The 20,095-nt window shown below is 37.8% G+C and overlaps 1 protein-coding gene across 1 annotated transcript; it reads right to left on the bottom strand.

The window, feature by feature from the left end:
* Positions 1 to 1,225: 1,225 nt before the first annotated feature.
* On the bottom strand, positions 1,226 to 16,136 carry ACADM (acyl-CoA dehydrogenase medium chain). Its single transcript, XM_082287449.1, has 12 exons — positions 15,984 to 16,136; positions 12,692 to 12,791; positions 11,795 to 11,892; positions 11,612 to 11,681; positions 9,569 to 9,669; positions 9,402 to 9,482; positions 8,375 to 8,505; positions 7,192 to 7,300; positions 6,196 to 6,336; positions 6,023 to 6,118; positions 5,083 to 5,331; positions 1,226 to 1,527 (listed from the first exon to the last, which is right to left on the bottom strand). Exons 1-12 carry the CDS (start codon positions 16,005 to 16,007, stop codon positions 1,456 to 1,458), a joined length of 1,272 nt encoding a protein of 423 aa, XP_082143575.1. The 5' UTR covers positions 16,008 to 16,136; the 3' UTR covers positions 1,226 to 1,455.
* Positions 16,137 to 20,095: the final 3,959 nt, after the last annotated feature.

Genomic DNA, 20,095 nt, shown 5'->3' with positions numbered 1-20,095 from the left:
CGGCGGCTGCGCAGATCCGGAAGGCGCTGCTCGGAAAGCGTCCGCGGCCCGACGCTGTGCCCTTCAGGGGCCGGTAGCGGCAGTGGCGTTCTGACTTGCTGCAGCTAAAGTCTATTCCGAAACAGATAGTGAATTTAAAGTACACTAACTACAGCTGTGCACTTTCTTGCATCACAGCAAACAGGACAGCATTCAGAAATAACTTCGGTTTCCTTCCTCAGCTCTACGGAAAAGCAAATCCAAGAATTTAGTCACAGGTAAAACGGATAAAGATAACTGCCCCTTTGCTCAAAACTGTCTCTTTTGCTTCCTAATTAAAACTGTCTTGGGTGATTATGCTCATGATTACCAACTCTTGATGCTGGCACATGTTCCCCTTGAAGTATACCAGGCAGGAACATCAAACAAGAAGTAGTATGTATAATGCTGGGTTGCATAGGACAGTCAAAAATAAGATCTATTTCTTGCATACGTCAAATACTAAGCAAAGATGTTGCATTATGGGGCTTCCTGGAGGTAAGCCACTAATTTATAGGGATTAAACACTTTCTTTAAAGAACTAACTTCCCAGGTACCCTACCCAAGAAGTAAGGATGGCTGAACTAATACCTGATGATAGTACCATCCAGCACTAAGTTCAGATGAGACATAAAAGAGACCAGACAGAGGCAAGGATATTTTGGAGGGAAATTGGAAATGAATTAATAGAATTATTGAGGTTTGAAGATACCTCTTGAAATCATGGACCACAACCCATCTACACCAAGTAGGCTTAGCTAGAGCAGGTTGTTCAAGACCACTACCAGTTGAGTTTTGAGTGTCAGATGGAGGCTCCACCACCGCTGCCAGCATGTGACATCCCTCACAATAATAAAAAAAAAAATTTCTTGTGTTCAGTGGAATGTCATGTATTTTAATTTGTCCACGTTGCCTCTTGTCCTGTCAGTGGGTACTACGGAGGCTGGCTCCCTCTTCATTGCATCCCATCAGGTATTTATGCACATAGATAAAATTATCCCTGAGCTTTCTCTTGTCCAGGCTAAAAAGTCAGCCTCTTCTCACATGAGAGATGCTTCAGGCCCTGAATATTTTTGTTCAAATGCCTGGGGCAAGAGCATAGAGAAACTGAAATATGGCTATTAACATACTTCAGAATTCATATTTTGCGTTACTTGTCCGGTGTAAGTGATTTGACAAGCAAAATGAATACAAACCACAACCACACTTCTCTCAAAAATATTTTATTAGAATGTAGCACTGACTGTCAGAAATGACATTTGGATTACCTTATTTTATAGTGAGAACAGAATCAGTGCTTAATAATGAACAGAATAAAAATATATTGAAGGATTTTTTTCTTCATCCCTTTTTAATTCTGTTGAGAAACACACTAAAATCTTTTTCCATAAGAACACAGAACACTACAGCAGCACCAGATGCACTTTATACATTTCTTTAAGCCTTAAATTTGCCAACATGTTCACGAGCTATGATCATCCTTTGAATCTGAGCAGTTCCCTCATAAATCTGAAAAGAAGAATTGCAATAATGTTACTGGGTGATTTTTAAAAAGTTTTAACAGGTATACATTTGTAAACCTCCATGACACTAATCCACTGTGGATTAGGATGTGCAGGAAGACAGAGAAAACAGAGAAAATTCCAGTGTGACAGAGTAATTACAGTGGGCTAAACGAAATGTAACTCATACAAGATACTGAGAAAGTCTTGTTCTCTCAGGTGCTCTTACCTAAAGTCAGTAGGGCTCTCATGAAAATAGACAGGTGATAACATTCCTCTTATTTCAGGAAGAAAATACATAATTTAGATTTTACAAAGTTGGATCTGAAATCATGGGTAGACGGGAAAACATTACTTGTCCTTAAGTGTTGTATTTTCTTTGACTAGCCTTTCAGGGTCATACCATATGTTATCTTTGATCCACTTATTTCCATTGCTTCTTGTTAACTAGTACTGTCTCCCATACAGTTTTGCTTATGGTTTTCTTTATTCTTGCATTTTCTTCTTCTTGCATCATCACTCTATTCTGTTTGTTTGCTGGCAGCAAAGTCAGAAATAGAAAAAAAAGCACCTGTGAAGTTCTAATGCCAGAGGAGGCTGTATGCTCCATAGTCACACTGCAATGTAATGCAAGGACTGAGGCAACATAGTTTAGAGGTTTTAATGGTTCAGCTCCCAATTCTGCCAGAACTTGGTTTGGCAAATTGCTGAAAATCATGCAAATTCACTTATAGGAATAATCTTTCCAGGAACCTTAAAGAGCATTTAAAAAATAAGGATGCTATAACCCGTGTTCACATTAGTGTTCTGGTTCAGAACAAGCTGTTGATTGCCAAGGTGAATTCTCTGCTGCTACTTACCCCATGTTGATCCAGTCCACAGAGCAGACTGTGTTTTGTGAATACTAGGTGCCTTCTGAAACCAACTCAAATGGAAGTTCTGTTTTCTCCCTGTACTAAACACTCACCAAACCCTAGGAAAGCCATTATGGTCCAAGCCTACAACTGGACCCTAACAACTGCATGCCTATCAGGGACATACATTCCAAGGGACCAAACAGGCTTGCTATGAATTCAGCCTGCTCAAACTGCTTAGTGTGTGGCTGTCGGGGTCTCAGCAGCCATTCCTGCCATCTACCAAACTGCTCCTATTGCACTAAATTTGCACTTGCTGATGAAGACAGGCAGGAAATTCAAGTGTAAAGACTTGAATCACAACTCACAATCCTCTTAAGTAATTATAGGAAAGGTTTTGGTTCATAAGCTGATGGAAATAGTTTCAAAATTCCTCGACTATTAAAGAAAGGAAGTTTTCCAAATTTAAGAGTTTCCAAACCTAAGAATTTCTACCAAAGCAGCCTAAATTTGTAGCCAGACAATACTAGGGCAGAGTAGGGACATGTAAAAATGTTAGCAGTAAACACAATAAAAGGATCATGTAATACCAAAAAGGATCAAACATATGAAAGACAAGTTGAAAAATCAAGTTTTTGTGCATGCAACGTATGGCCAAAAGTATATACCATCTGGAATTAAGCAGTAATACAGCAAAGCATAGTGAAGTGCAAGATATAATCAAGAGACATGGACAAAATAATTGCAAGACAAGCCTTTCCTGAATTCTTTTGGGGATGAAGTGGAACTGACAGTCATCAAAAATTTAATACTAAATCAGATTAATTACAAAAACAAGCCTACTTAGCCATGCATTTGGATCACTGTGATGAAAAAACTAAGTAATAATGGGATTCTGTAAAATCAATCTCAATCAATCTGAGTTTCAACCCTCACACCATCGTTCTCTAAATAGCATGCAACCTGACAGGAAAAAAATCCCAATCATAAAGTTCAATTAATCATTCATTTCTTCACTCACATAAGTGAAGTTAGTTATAGGGACCTTTAGATTCCAGCATAGCAGTTGTCTTTCCTTAAACTGAGAAAAATAAATTCTTGGCTAGTGGCAATAATAGTTTTCACTTTCAAGTCAGCTGTAAGGCAAATATTAACTTCCTAGAATCTTGAGAATGACAGCTGTTATAGCTAACAATCATTATAGGTCACGGTCTACGTGCATTTCTTGATATCATCTATTTTGTTATGTTTTATCTAGTCACTATTTATGTTAGATAATGTCAGTAAAGATTACGCCTTTTGCTGAATGCAATTAAAATATTCTTGCTGAATGAAGAACTGTAGCATAGTATATGCCAATATACTAATTACAAGATGTCATGGAATAATTTTTTGACAGTAACACTGCAGTAAAAAACCTGGGGTAAAAAACATGTCAGATAATCATTTTACGTGTCATAGTGTCAGCTAAGATAGGGTTAATTTTTTTCCTAGTAGCTGGTACAGTGCTGTGTTTTGGTTTTAGTGTGAGAATAGTGCTGGTAACACATTCATGTTTCAGTTCTTGCTCTGTAGTGCTTACTCTAAATCCAGGACTTTTCAGTTTCCTGTGATCTGCCAGCAAGGAGGTGCACAAAAGGCTGGGAGGAAGCATGGCCAGGAGTGCTGACCTGGAATGGGTATACCCCTGGAAAGGGGTATTTCATGCCATAGAGAGTCACACCCAGTATATAAACTTAGGGGGAGTTACCAGGAAGGTGCTGATTGCTGCGGGTGGATAGGGTGGGCATTGGTCACTGGGTGGTGAACAACTTGATTGTGCATCACGTGTTCTTCTTGGGTTTTATTCCTATCTGTCTCTCCCTTTTATTATTATCATTTACTTTATTTCTGTTACTAAACTGTTCTTATTCTTAACGCATGAGATCTACCTTTTTTTCCAATTCTTTCCGCCACCTGTCCAAAGCAGGGAGGGGAAAGGAGTGAGCAGCTGTGTGGCTACTTAGTTGCCAGAGCAGTTAAACTACAACACCATGATACCCAATACTGATGATACCTCAACCACAGCATTCTACACAGTTTATGATACCAAAGTTTCAAACAGAAAGTTTAAAAGTAACAGATGATGTTACTGGAAACAGAAAGGAAAAATAAAACCAAAAATCCCAACCGAACAAAAACCACCTTTTCCCTCATAAGTCGCTGGGGTAAGAAACTGCTTTACTGTTCAGGCTAAGACAGCTGAACTATAAGCAGACATCAATCCAGAATACAGATAGATGGTCAGAAGATTTGCACCTCTGAAGGTTTTCAAGAATAGTGCGATATGTAAACCACCTCTACTTACAAAATACCAAAGCAAACGTTGGTATTTTGATCAGGATTTTTTTCCTAAGAGTTCAAAAACTTCAGAATTGAGAATCCAAGAATTGCAAAGAGTTACCACATTAGAGGGGAAAAAGAAAGGAAGAAAAAAATATAATTTATTTCTTTTATGTGGGTTGAGTTTTCAAGTGCAATGACTTTTGTATGGAAGTAATTTCCTGATTTGAAATAATTTCCTCATTTGAATGACTCTTTAAATGGAAAGATTACTGCTTTCATTCTAAAATTTTTTTTTTTAGTAGGTGTACATGATGATTTGAAGTAAGTAGCCATTAGTTTATTCTATATGAAATCTATGCATTATCACATTCTGTTTTACTTACCTGGTAGATTTTAGCATCTCTCATTAGTTTTTCTACAGGATATTCAGTATTAAATCCATTTCCTCCAAAAATCTGCACTGCATCTGCAGCTACTTGGTTTGCAATGTCACCAGCAAATGCCTTCGCAATGGAAGCATAGTAGGTATTCCTACGACCGGCGTCAACTTCCCATGCAGCTCTCTGGTAAGCCATCCTAGCGAGTTCAACTTTCATTGCCATTTCAGCAAGCAAGAAAGACACTGCTTGGTGCTATGATTAAATAAACTAGGTTAATATTGCCTGCTTAAAATTCTATGACATCCAAGAAAGACATCATCTCCTAAACACAGTCATTTTTTTCAAGAAACTCAGTAAGTTGTACAAGAGAAGTTCTACAGAATACGCCTCAGGCTCTCATATATGTATGTTGAATTATACTCTTTAAGTTTTTGATTTTCAAGTCCATTTAGCCGTAGGGATTAAATAGTGATTATGAAGTTGTTCTTTCCTATTTATGAGATTGGTATTTACCTTGCAGTTTATTTGTATTTTTTCAAAACTGGTAAGCAGCATGATTGGCAATGTATACTATTAGTGTTAATACTATATGTCTTGTTTCACATACTTCAGATGTTTTCCTCTTTCCTGAAAACCCCTCTTTATTAGCACTGAAGAACTTAAATATGCCCTTCTGGTACTTAAGTTTTGAGGTTCTGGGCAAAGTTTTCTTTCTGCTTTTTTTTCCCCATTATTGATAAATTATAAAAAGTTCCTTAAGTTATCACATAGCTAAGTTTACTTATGTTGCAACCTATATACTTGGAAACCCCAAAATGGCAGAGGTATAATAATAAAAATTAAGGAAATATAAATATCAAGGAATAACCTTGAAAAATCAGTAGCAGTACATCTGGTGTGAAAACATAAGCTTTTACTATAGTCTATCTGCCCCCACACTTACTTCAACAATTGGTTTCCCAAAGGTTTTTCTCTCCAAAGCGTATCTAGTAGCTTCATCAAGAGCTCTTTTTGCTAATCCAACAGCACCAGCTGCTACCTGAATTGAATACAGGCCAGAATAAAAAATCAGAAGTTCCTGCTGTGTTTTATAACCAAGTTTTTTCTGATACTTACGGGTGGTCTGGTCTTATCAAAAGCTCCCATTGCAATTTTAAAGCCAGCTCCTTCAGCTATCAATACATTTTCTTTTGGGACTCTCACATCTTCAAAGACGATGCCTCTTGTATCTGAGCAGCGTTGACCCATATTCATTTCCTGAAGTGGGAAATTTACAGATGTGCTACTAAATTGGATTATTCAAAGGTACAGTATGTTTTCATTCTTTTGTTGACTCAAAGCATATAGTTTTTCTTCCCCAAAACACTTAATCTAAAAATTACTGCATACAAGACAAATACTAGTTTTGTACTTGCAGACCAGCATGCCCTTAACTTGTCTAAGCTGGGCAGTTTACTTTCTCCTTATATGAAATTAGTTCTGTCACTGTAATCAGTCTTCTTGTGTTCCTCTAGTTCCACTGTCTCTGAGATGCAAGTGGAAAAAAAAAAGAATCTAATATGCAGGAAGTACAGGTACACTACAAGTAAATAAATAAATGAGCTTTCCAAGTTTTCAGATTTCTTGCCTACTGTTCAACATTCAGTTTTACCTACTATTAAAAATAGTACCTTTTTTTTTTTGAAAAGAGAGAACTAGCATTAGTATCTCTAAGGCCTCTTCTTTGACCAGCAGTAGCTAAAATTAAAACTCACTATATGTGTCTTTACTGCCAAAATTGTTCAACTTGCTTCTTATTCTTTCAAAGCATACTACTTCTCATTTACTGGCACCTGCCAATACAGTAGTTCTCAAAGACTCTTTTGCAGCTGTTCAAAGTAGTCATCTTCCTTTAGACCATTCTGAATAATTCCTTTTCTGAACTAATAGCTTTAAAATTATGTTTTATGAATAGTTCCTCTATGCTGTGAAAATGAAAAGATGGTTGTACATAAGCATATGAAAATTTTCAGTTGCATAACAGTTTCTTTTCTTTAGTGGTACATTTGTTTTATTATTGGTTTAAACTGAACAATAATTCCTGGCTTGTCAAACAAGAAATACAGTCTATACCTTTCTTCCAATTTGGATCCCCGGGCTATCTGCTTCCACAATGAATCCAGTAAAGGCTTTGCTTGCAGGAGCTTTTGGATCTGGATTGGTACGTGCTAGCAAAAAGTACCTAACGTAAAACAAAGAAGATGGATGCAGTTTATCCTCACAATTAACAGGATATATTTATCTAGCACTTTAAACATTTTTATGTTCATTTCTACCATATAATAAATTCTGTCTGTAAGCTAACAGCCCTTCTTTCTTGCCCATCCTGAAAATAAAAAGAGAGGGAGCAAGAGAGTGGAAGTTTCAAAGATTCAAGATTTCATAAAATTTAATAAAATTATTCTGATCAACATGCAAAGATTCTCTACCTTTTCTATGTATTGTAAGTCTTTATGATATTACCAGCTTCCCAAATAGTACAAAAGAAACCTATTCATAGCATGTAAATAAAAATTAATGCTTAGGACATACATTCTTGGACATAAAAGTTATCACCTGATTTCAAAGATCTTGATTTTATTTTTCTAGGTGTAAGTTGTAAATCAGTATTTCTCTTAGGAATTAAACAGCTGTAAATCACTTTTATGGTATTCAGTAAGGTCAAAAGAAATCTGACAGATTGTCTTTGGTGGGTCTGCCTTCAACAAGGAAATAACTAGAAAATTCAGCTTTTGGGTAAGTGTATAAAGTTTTTTCCACTTGAATTCAGGAAAATTTTTGTGTTGTGAATCAGTGTGATGTAAGACATTATTTAAGAGGTTTACATTGTAAAAGCACGCTCTAGACATCACAGCCATATCTGCAATATTTGACAGACAGAAAATGTCTTCTTTTCAGAAAATGAAAATTTATGCTACAATCCAACAGCGTTTCTAGCTTCACTAGGAGTAAGAGGTGTTTCTACTAGAATCAGATTTCATTTTGATAGCAGCAAGATTCAAGAGGCCGTTCTTGAGTGTGGAGTCATGATGTCATCACTCATTTTCCTTTTTAGGCTTTGCATAGCACTCGACTGCATTTGTATATGCTATCCTGATAGCTGTCCTGATAAACTGGGCAGAGATTAAAATTTAGCCTGCTGAAACACAGTGAACATTCAGATTCATATCAAGTCTTTAAAGAATTTAACTGAGGGCGGAGGGGTGGGGTAAAACCACTACATAGCAGCATAAGACTATGACACCAGTTAACATACCAGTTTGCTTTCCCCCCATTTGTGATCCACATTTTCTGACCATTAATAACATATTCATCTCCTTTCTTCTCAGCCTTTGTCTTTATACCAGCCACATCAGAGCCTGCTCCAGGCTCTGTTACACAGTAAGCCTAAAAGAAATTAAGATGTGAAGTCTTGGGCAATAAAAGTTCTATCTTTAGTCAACTACAAATTAATGCAGATTTAAGTGAACTGCATGGTAAAATCCAAACACCAAATAAACAAAACCCCCCAATAAAACCCCAAAACAACCCAACACATAACCCCCTCTCCCCCAAACGGCTGGCTGAGTAAGGGTTAATTTTCTATATAAATCCATAACAGTACACAAAATTGCCTTTTAAACAGAAACATTCTGTAACTCTTAAGTTATCACTTCCTCAGGCTTCAAAAATTCTCATGGGAAAGCTGAGGATCTTTGAAGTCTAAAAATAAGAGCACTGAGTAACATTTTATGTTCACCAAGTCCTTCATTTTAGGAGGCCCAGTTGTACAGCTTTACATATATTGCACACAAATCTTTACCTCCTTCTATGTAACAAGTACTTTTTACGTAGTATTTAAGGTCACAAACAGAGTTTCATTCCCATCCAAGTTAAGGGTCTCCTTATATAAACCTTGTATTTTTCTTAAATGTCTATAGGCCCTCTTGAAAGGCAAATAAAAACTATTAATTTTTGATAAGTGACTTAGGATAGGGATATTTTTCCAAGTAGTATCTTCTGTTTGCTTACTGCATGTATCTCATTAGATATCTGCTAACTTTCAGTAAATTTCACTGTTTATATACAAATCAAAAAGGGCTAAGCTGTGAGTACATGCAAGTGTTCAGGGAGGAAAAATGGAAAAAAAAAAGAGGAAGAAAAGAAAAGAAAAAAGAAAAGGAAAAGGAAAAAGGAAAAGGAAAGGAAAGGAAAGAAAAGAAAAAAGAAAAGAAGAAAAAAGAAAAGGAGTAGTACTATTAACATGGTTTAGGAACTTTCTACAGTATAGCAGTTACACTTACACACATCATTGGCTCCTCTGTCATTCTCCCTAAGTATTTTTTCTGCTGATGCTCATTTCCTGCAATGATAACTGGCATTTGCTGAAAGAAAACATTTAGATCGTTAATCTGGCTCTTTCAAGTGCAGAGATTGTAGTTTAAGGGATATAAGAAAAGACAGAGCTTACCCCTAGGGAGTTTGCTTCAATGGCCGTTTGAACCCCTGTACATCCGTAAGCTAACTCTTCTGTAATAAGGCACGCCTCAAAACTTCCAAGGCCAAGGCCACCTATGGTTGAAGTATTTAATTTACTTGAGGGGATTTAAATTATAACATATTAATATTAGTGATTTACACAACATAATTAACAAAAATGTGTTCTTCCACATACATGTGATTGTGTACTGTGTTTGATTAAGCATTCTCACGCAAGCTTTTTAAATAAATCCTCATCAGAAGAGTAACAGGTGATTTGAAAATTACATATCATGTGTCCAGAGTTATTGTTTGATCAGTGTGGGACAACTTGCACAAAGTGGCAAGAATGTACCACTCACATTTTTTTACTACTGTATATTCAAGAACTAAGAGTTCCTAGGAAGCAGAGAAAGGGCTCCTGAGCCGAACTCATTTGGGAACAAAAAAGTGTCCCTATTAGCAAACAACGGATGCAGAAATCTGTTTCTGGCAGAAGACAACACTATGGCCAACACTACATACAAATACAATAACAACTACCTCAAAAATATTTTCCTGAACTCTCAGGTGACTTCCTCGGTCAAAGAAATAATTCTCTTTGCTGTCTTTGTTATGCCAACCCTCGACAGACATCTGTTACATGAATTTGTCTGGTCTCTTTTTGAATCTATGTAAAATTCTAGCACTTATATCCTACAGGGGCAATAAGTTGCAAATTAACTCCACACTGCATACAGAACCATCTCCTTTCACTTGTTTTGAATCTAGCCTCTGCTGACGTAATTTGATGCCTTCTAGTTATACTGAAAGGGACAGTGAACCATCAATCCCTTTTCACACTCCCCCATGACACTGACATTTTAGTCACTTCTACAGAATTTACATCTCACACAAAAGATAAAACTTTTATAACCTTTGTCATCCTTTTAGAAACCTTTTCCATTTCTCCAATACTCTCTTGAGATGGAAGAATCTGACCATATAACGAGTTAAAGAGGCAAGTGCAATTTGGATTCAGGCAGCACCATAATTACGTCTTCTGCTTTCTTCTTCATTCCCTTAAGGGTCCCTCTTGACCTTAGATTTTACAGTTTTGACCACTTCTGAGCATTAAGCTCATGTTCACAGGATCCAAAAATGTCTTTTCTGAGAGGCAGTATCTAGTGCACAGCATACCATTTCTCTGAAGTTCAGATTGCTTCTTTCCCTTCACATGCACGTAACTTTTTCTTTTTGGAATCGCATTGCCATTTTAACTCTCACTCTGTTTCATGACCTTCTCCTGCAGCTCTCTGAACCAGATCATCTTTTCTACGCTGAATAACTTAGTATTATCAGCAAATTAGATAGATATTATATATCACCTTTGCATTTACCCCCTTTTCCACTCTACAGACATGCCAAATAGCACAAGACCCAGCAAGGCTGTGCTGCTAATTTTGCCAGTATGAAACCTGATGATTGTTCAAACTTATTTTGGAAGTTCAAGCATTCTCTATCAACCAGCGATCCCTTGTTCACACATTTATTAGCTACTTCAGAGAACACCAGTGATTTTATGAGGCATGAGTTCCTTTCACTAAAACCCTTCTCTAGCATATCATGTTTGTCTGTATTACTCATACACCTTATAAGCCAGGACTCTGCTGTATTGCACTTAATCTAAACTGAAAAACTGTCCTTCTGGAATAAACTCCTAAATTGCTCCAGCCTGTATCAGAGACTAGAACAACACATGACCTTCTAATTTCTCTGCCTAATCAGCTGACACTGCACCAGGGGAACGTTAAGCAGCTGTAATCACAGTAGAAAAATCTGGTCATAAATTACTAAACCATAATCTGTCTAATTTGTCTCCTGATTACATCCACACCTAGTAACACTTGTATGTGTCAATTTGCCTACTGATTAAATTTAGATTATTCAAGTATGTGACTATTTATTCGGTACAGAATCCATAATTACACACAGGAATCTCATCTAATGTCTTTTCGTTGTTTCATTTTACAGATTAAAAAGGATGTTTACTTACCACAGCTTTCCGGTATGTGTGAATTCATAAGACCAAGTTCCCAAGCCCGCTTTATAAGTGGAACAGGATACTGAAACAGACATGGAAAAATCACCTTCTCATTCACCACAACCAAAACTTTAAAATTTATACAGGTTAAGGTATTTTTCCCCCAATTTCTCCCTTACACTATGGTAGATTTACCTCTCCAGTTCTATCATATTGTGCAGCAACAGGAATAATTTCCTCCACAGCAAATTTACGAGCAGTAGCTTGAAACTCTTTCTGTTCATCAGTAAGTTCTATTTTTAAAAAGGAAGAGAAAAAGATTGTAAATTCTCTACTGTCTTTTATTTTGCCAATTCTCAAGACTATGATAAAAAAATAAACAAGAGCATTCTTCCAGGACAACCCAAACCACCACTGTGCGGGGCTCTCCAGGAAGCAAAAAAAGCTCAGTTTCCTCTTCCTCCTGGGAAAAAACCCTCCGTTGTTCTCTGATCAACACCTACAATGCACTTACTTACATCTGATGAAATTATCCACAAAATATTGAAGACGAACTAGAGAGGACTGTGTAACATAAAATGTATTACCAAAAGAAACAAGAATGCTGTGCTAATTAAATGCATAAAAAGACAGAGGTTGCCCAAAGATCCTGACTCTTCAGTTTCAAACATCTAGCTCTGATCCTCTAAATTTGCTTGTATATATATTACATATAAAATGCCAAGATGAACATGATTTCTTTTTTGACATTTCTTGATAACCAAGTTCAACTGTGACTACATTTAAGTACTGTAACATTGAAAACAGCAATATGAGGTAAGTATTCAAAGCTAAGACACTTTGGCAATTAAAAAAGCTTAAGACAGACATGAGTTAAAAAAAGAAGAAACTCTTAAGAACACTGCACACATATCTGCCTCAGTTGAGGATAAAGTTACTTTGTTTTTCAAACTATTTTTTTAATAGAAATCTATTTAGAACAAACACCTTCATTTTAAATTCATGGTGAGCTACAATATAGGATATTATTTCTTTTTAACTCTGCAATTTGCCCATAATTGTTATATTTCTTTCAAAAACTGTATTACTTACCAAAGCTAAAGCCAGCTCCAGGTTTGCCTACATGTAAGTTTTGAGCAGGTTTACTAGAATGTGACCTCCATCCATGCCCTGCAATGGTTTGAAGCATTTGCTAAAGAGGAAAAGAACATGAGGTGTAAGATCTTTACAGCTCAAGCCTCCAAAAACTACTAACCTATCTGCAGCACGACTTTAAATGCAGACTCCCTCTCTAGAAATGGTATCACATCAAGTATAATACAATTACTACAGTCATAAAAGAATTACTGGCTACCTTGTGTTTTGCTCCTGTGGCAAGCAGCACTTACATGAATTGACAGCTCTACCAGGGATCTCAGCCTTTAACAGGACCAAGGGCGAGTGAACTGCTGTATGCACTTTTAAGTATTGTGCAACTGAGTATTTAAAATTTATTAAGCATAATTAAAATTTATGTTCACAGAGACACAGCAATATATATTTCTTTCATTTATACACACAATCATCAAAACTTCATTTTCTGGCTCTCTAGTGAATCCTACTACCCAATGTTTACCTACATGCAGATTTAGCAAGATTTTAAAAACAACCTACCTATTAGCCAATATATCAGAATATTTTGATAATGTCCTAGACTCATCTCTGCTCTCTTTTATTAAGCTGCTGCCACTGACACTTGGAGATTATTATTATATTCCAAATAGGACAGAACACAGCAGACTATCTGAAGTTTATTTTTCTTCCTAATACTTATCACAAATTTATTCTTTTTCATAGTAAGTATTTTCTTTGCTTTTTTAAGTTTAGAGCCCCAAATACTGTTGCTACAGCTATTTTCAGAATGTCTTAATACTGTGCAAAAACATGTCTGAATCTGTTTTAAGAGGTTGGTTTACTCTCTTCAAGAGCTATGAATCTCTGAAATGGTTGGAAATTAGTGAAAAATATGTAATTGGATAATTTTTAGGACAACCCAAATCAATACTGCAAAACCAAATTTGCTTAAACGCTAAGAAAAGGCTTCTGCTTGATTTTCTTATGTGAAAATGTAGACTTTAAAAAAATTGAATTAATGACAGTGATGCAAAAAATATCACAGAAATTTTACTGTGAACTCTAGAAGACAAGGACATTACAGAAAGTTACATAGGTGGGGAGGCAACAAGTATCTTCAAAAAAGTTACGGTAGATAAACTGTCCTCTTAAAAATAATAATGCTATGTGATAGATGGTTATAACACAGCACAAGAAGCATGAAGAATACTGCAAATAATAGGTATCAACACAGTGAAAAATATATTTTCAGAGGATACTGAAAACATCTATAAAGTTCAAAGGTGAAGAAATGCAGAAGGACCACTGCTAGGCACAGAAGAGGGAGAGGCTATGACATATTTGCATACTGTGCTGGTAATGTAAATTTATTAATAGTTCAAGACTGCATTTTCCAGTAGGTAATATATTATTAGTTTCAAGTTTTTAAAAACAATAGACATTGCAAAACAGCATCTTGCTAAGTTTTCTGTTACTGCTACCTCTCATATTAAAAACCGAAACAATACCACAAACATCTAGAAAGACCTCAATTCTTCAGAATGATTTATACCTTATTTTATCTGGAAAAAAGACAAGATGAGGTTGAAAAAAAGTCAGGTGATTGTATTTTTTTTTCTTTTGTTTTTTTAAGGAGCAGCCCTTGATACACTAATGCATAGGTTTGCCACCAAAAGGTTTTGTCTGTGCTTGGATTCAAACTAATGCTAAAAGTGATACCCTGTATGAAAGGAGTTGTAAAATTTAAACCAGTGAACTTAGGTCTGTTGTGGTATAGTATGCAAGGTAACACTGAAGATTACTCTGGAAAAACTCAACAGTACCCCCACAAACAAACATGGACAGATGGGATTCATACCTGGAAGCTGCATGACTGATCAGGTGACAAAGGATGAGGGTTTGCTACATGTAAGAATTTGGATGACCATCTGTCTACTTGTCAACTTTCCTATTGCTTGACTCTGAGGAGCAGTTAGATTCAGTGAGAAACTACTGCTAGTTATGTTCAGATGAAACTCCTACTGCATTTCCTTGCGCTATTGTATAAAATCTGTCACAATTACAAATATGATCATCAGTGTAGTGAGACTAACAGTGGAAGAATGTGCTGTCAGGAAAAGGGTGTTACAAGGCTACTCACAAAAGTGATGCAATCTCTTTATCACCTTGATGCCAAAAGAACTATAGAACCTGTTTGAAAAGATGCACATCACAGACAATGATGGGACAACAATAAGCTAAGGGTCACTAACCTTGATTTTCCCTCACGTATCTCAGGGCAAAAATGAAAAGAACTACCAAGAGGAGTTTGTTGTTGGGGTAATGTGTCAGGAGGGTGAACTTGAAATACTAATTTCCTCCCTATGGGCTTCCTTTGCCTAAAACATTACTTTTGATCCATAAGATACCAACTTCAGATGGAGACTTCTTCCCTCACTGACTTCCTTCACTCTCACAGCAACACTTGGGAGCTGTGGCCAAGCTGCATCAATTTTGGGAAAACTAACACTGCTGCCAGGAGGCTGTGAAGGGCCTTTCAAGTAATTCAGACTCACGAATGCCTCTAGAAATGGGGAATCCAGAAAAAGGCATGTGTAAATGCTAAATGTGTTTTGAATAGTTTTTATTTTCTAGTTTGAAGCTGTGAGGTTATTGGTGGTTCGATACAGTAGAAAGTTTGTACTTAAGAAAACCAACTATTACATGTCACACATATTTTTAAAAAAATTAATATACGTAGTACAGTTACGTATTCTAAAGGAAATGCATTGGATAAAATACCCTGAACTATAATCCCGGTGTTTTGAAGCCGTCTCCACCGTCAAATGGGAGGTGCCAGACACACACTTGGCACTGGGCGGCCTTTGCTACATGAGGAGCCCCCGGGCTGTGCAGTAACGCCGCTGAAGAACATCATCTGGCAATACCCATTCGAACCGTGAGGATTACGGCCATAAACTCAGGTAACAGTGCGAGGCAGGAAAAACAGCACAGCGGGCAGATTCCAGCCCCACCGGCTCTCCCCACAGGGGCAGCCCTTATGCCTGCAGCTGTCCCGACGCTCACGGCGGGCGGAACCCGGACTGGCCCCGCCGCTTCCGCCCTTCGCCCTCTGCGATCCCGCGGCCCTTCCCCGCCGCCCGGGCTCCCCCGGCCGCCAGCACCGGCAGCGCCTCGGCTCGGCTCGGCTCGGTCCGTCCCGTCCCGTCCCGTCCCGTCCCTCTCCCCGGGCCTTGTGTCCTCCGAGCGTCCGCCCGGCCCTGCCGCTCACCCGCGTCGCCCTCAGCGCAGCCATCTCGGCGGGAGCGCCCTACAGCCGCAGCAGCTTCGGCGGGGCGGTGCTCGGGCGGCCGGGGCGGTGCCGCGCGGGCCGCCCACTGAGCCCAGCGGCCGGGGAAGCCCTGGACTCGATCGCCCCGCCCAGCTCCTGCGAGGAGAGCCGCGTTCTGCGGCTGGCCCGGCCCGTCCTCTAAACACGGCCGGCGTCCGAGCCGCAGGCTTGGCCAGTTTGTTGTCTGTTTGCTGAGTGTCCTAGGCTGGCTCCAATCACCTACATAATTCACCTGTTAGCAGAAAAGCCCGCGTAAGCAGTTCTACTGTAATTTGCGCCTCAGGGAATCATAAACTCGTGTTTCGGAGGTGTGCCAGTAACTGTAGAGTGGGTGGGCCTGGCTCACGGGAGTTGTTACCAACTGTGTTGATAGTTACATAAAATGTGCTTATAAATGCTCTTAATTCCGGTTGTGTTTTAAAGGAAAAGCAATGTTTTCGGAAATCATCTGCGGTGCTTAAAATACGCTCTTCTGAATATTATTGTTTCGCTGTTGTACAGCAGTGTTATTTAGGGGTTTATTAAAACAAGGATTTCAAGAAGAATGGCACTCTTGATTTTTCTACGAATTCCTTTTTTGGTGTGACATTTTAACACAACAAAACAAAGTATTTCTCTGGAAGCTTGATTTTGGATAACATTTTATTTTGCATAAGAATACAAAATAATATGCCACAAACATTTTTGCATCATTATTACCTTTTTATGTTTGGTTCTTAATTGCTTGTTTTGTTTCTGACAGTTGACAGTATTGACTTTGTAGTTAATACCAAAGAAACAGTTTGATAGAAAACTAGCCATGCAAAAGTTATTTCTGGGCATATTTATCAACCGTTTGAAAGGAGGTGATTGTAATGTTTTATAGACTTCATACTGTTGTGACTGTAGGTGATTACCTAAGGGAAACACGTAGGCAGCTTTGATTCAGTGCACAGGCTGCTGCTTTTTCACTCTAATATCAGTAGAATTTTTTTTCCTGTAGTTTAAGAGTAATTGAGCAAAAGACATAAGCATAATTTATAACTCTATGTTGCTTAATTATTTTTGAAGATTCTGTATGTTCCTGTTTCAAGTACTCTATACCTTTGGAATGTAAAGCTGTAGTGGGGCTTTTAAATACCAGTGCTCAAAGTCTGCATTTTGTATTCCATTTTATATAGGGTTCTGTTCCATAGGTCATGTTTATGAATGTAGTGTGGGAATTTAATTACTGAGCAGTCCATTTTCTGTCTATATATTATTTAACAATTTGTGCAGTTTCTGTGTATGCAATATCTTTGTATTCCTCAGTTTGTTTATCATTGCAACACTATGTTGTGATGATATATAAGGAGGTATGCTAATCCCATTTGAAAGCTTTAAAGTTTGAATTTTTGATTTGCGGCATGGATTTTACCATGCATATTCTGAGATGGCACACATGAAAATTCTAAAGATGCATAGATGGGTTCAGAGTCTGTATGAAAAGCTGATGTCATATGTAACATATCCTGTGATATGTAACAAGCGACTTCAGCTGACTGATCATGCTTAAACATCTGTAAGGATGCTGTACACTAAGCATAGTTGCTAGCTGCAGGAAGTGATTTAAATCCTACAGTGATCAGAAATACAACATTATTTCTAGATGCCTTTGAGGTGAGGATGCATATCCCTTTAGTAGGTGAATAAGCTTTTGTTTCAGGTGAAGAGGCAGCTTTGAACTGGGTTGAGGACATCCCTACAGCAGGATAAATCAGTACACTGAGGGAATGCTGACATCAGGAAGTAATGCAGAACAATGCTGTTTGGTTTATACAGTGAAATGTAGTATTCAAGACCTATAAAACATTTTGGAGTGTTTCTACTTCAGGCTTGGCAGAGTGCTCCCTAGTAAGGGGCTGGAACATGTTGGGTGCACTCCTAGATTGTGTCTTCCAGTAAATTTCATCCAAAAATCAGTTCATGTGTTTTGAGATCTCTCTGTGAATCAAGTAAGGCACAGTAAGTGAGGACAGTTTGGAGATTCCCCTCAAAACTACACTCCTCACCTGAACTGAACTGTTCATGTAGACAGAGACTGAGAAGGTTGTTGTCTGAAACTGTCCAATTGAACAAATTGAGTCAGGAATACACTGTAACATCTGCTGTTCTCCAGGTCTGCCTTACACTGGAAGCATCTTTGCATGTGAAATTGGCTACTTGCTTCTGAAGACAGATGTCTATACTTTCTGGAAGCAAGCTTCTGTAGTAAAAAGCTGCTAACCATCTGTGATCTCCTGCAGGGTTGTAGAGGTTAAAGAACAGAAGTTGTTCCAGAAAAAGGAAGGAAAGAGTGCATGGAGCCAAGACAAAAGTGTTCAAGGACATTACTGCTAAATGACAGGAGCAACTGGGTTAAGGTAATAAAACCAGCTGCTCACTATGCAGCTTGCACTTACAAAGCTATACCCTTGCTTACCTTCCTTCTCTCCTTCAAATTGTTTTCTTACTACCCCTCTTCACATCTCCTTGGGTAAATGAATGAGAATTTTTTTGGCAATATGTAGTCAACATAGTTTTTCCAAAGACAATCTGGAGGAGAAAATTCAAAGCCCAGGTGGTCCATGTCTACTAAGTATTTGGGAATTGAGGGGTATGAAAGATGGCAAGGTTATCTGTCAAAGCCTGATCCACTATATCTTAGAGGTTCAAACTTATTTACGTAAGGAGTGACAACAGATAGAAATTTCCATAAGGTGTACTTAGATTTTTTTGCATTTCTCTCTGAAGCAGGAAATATAGCATCTGTCTTTCATTTTTATTTTCTCAAATGCTTACTACTGTGCCATATTTCTTAATTAATATTCCTCTGAAAACTTTTACTACAGTAAGAATTGTATACTGCACAGTATGTTGCTTTATTAATCTATAATACTCTCTTCTATATTAACCAGCAGAATGCATGATGCTTACTGCTGAAACTTATAACTTAGCAAGTAAGCACAGTAAGATTATTACATTGCAAACTACAGCTCATTGTCATGGTTTAGGGATGGTATTCCCCAATTTTTAGTTGTCATGTTGAGACTCTCCAAACTACGTTGCCGCTCACACGCTCTCTCTTCTGCTCCTCCTGTGGCAGGCTGGAGAGAAGAATTTAGCATCTGTTACTTGGAAGGGTATGCAGGGCAATAAATCGTATGATAAAACATGGAGGGAGACACATTCTTACAGGAGCAAGCTAAATGGATTATGTGCTGAAGATTTGACACTGCTTAGTTGTAATCCAAGTTTGTACAGTCGATTAATAATCTGATCTCGGAATTTCACTTCTGTAAATTCCATATTTTTCCATGCTCCTCCCAAAACATTAAAAAAGTATAAATTTTATTATGTAATGTTAGATATAGGGTTGTTTGAAGATATTGTAATGTCGTAGTTTAGGAACGGTACTCCCTAATTTAGTGCTCCCATTGAGACTCTCCAAACCACGCTGCTCCTCGCTCACTCCCTCTTCCCCTCTCCCTCCCCCTATGGCAGGCTGGAGAGGAGAACCGGAGGCACAAAATGTAAAGATTATAGGTTGAGATAAGAACAATTTACTGGAAACAGCAATGAGATAAGAAAAATTAAAAGTAACTGCAACAATAATAATAATAGAAGTGTGCAAAAGAGAGACAGCGATTCACATGGAAAATGCTCGTTAATCCTGACTACCCCAACCAGAAGCAGCCCCTTCCCCCTACCCCAGCAATTACGAGAGGTGGTATAGAATAACCTCTTGGTCCTGGCCATGTGCCTCCTGGCCAGAACCAGCATGCTTATCCCTTAAAGTTAGCAACTCTATTCTAGACTGAAGTGTTAATTTTTATTAGTAATTTTTAGTGTTTCACAGGTTGGGGTTTCTTTTTAATTGTTAACAATAAACAGGTTTTTACCATTTGTTAATGAACTTTCGTTTTAGAAATGGAAAGCAACTAGAATTTTCTGCAGTGATTTGGATTTGTGTACTAAAAGTTTACTTTTTTACTTTTGTGTTTGTTTACTGAAGTTACTGCAGTAAACAAACATAGTAAAATTTAGTGTGTAGG

Source organism: Coloeus monedula (assembly GCF_965178545.1).
Source record: "Coloeus monedula genome assembly, chromosome: 9".
Lineage (NCBI taxonomy): Eukaryota > Metazoa > Chordata > Aves > Passeriformes > Corvidae > Coloeus > Coloeus monedula.
This window is presented reverse-complemented; position numbering and strand designations above follow the sequence as displayed.

Coding starts and splice junctions, on each gene's coding strand:
- ACADM (XM_082287449.1), bottom strand. CDS start 16,007: ATGGCTGCGCTGAGGGCGACGCGG. Junction 12,792..15,983: donor CTGCGCTGAGGGCGACGCGG/GTGAGCGGCAGG, acceptor TTTCCTCTTTAG/CAAATGCTTCAAACCATTGC. Junction 7,301..8,374: donor AATGGGGGGAAAGCAAACTG/GTATGTTAACTG, acceptor GTTTTACGTTAG/GTACTTTTTGCTAGCACGTA.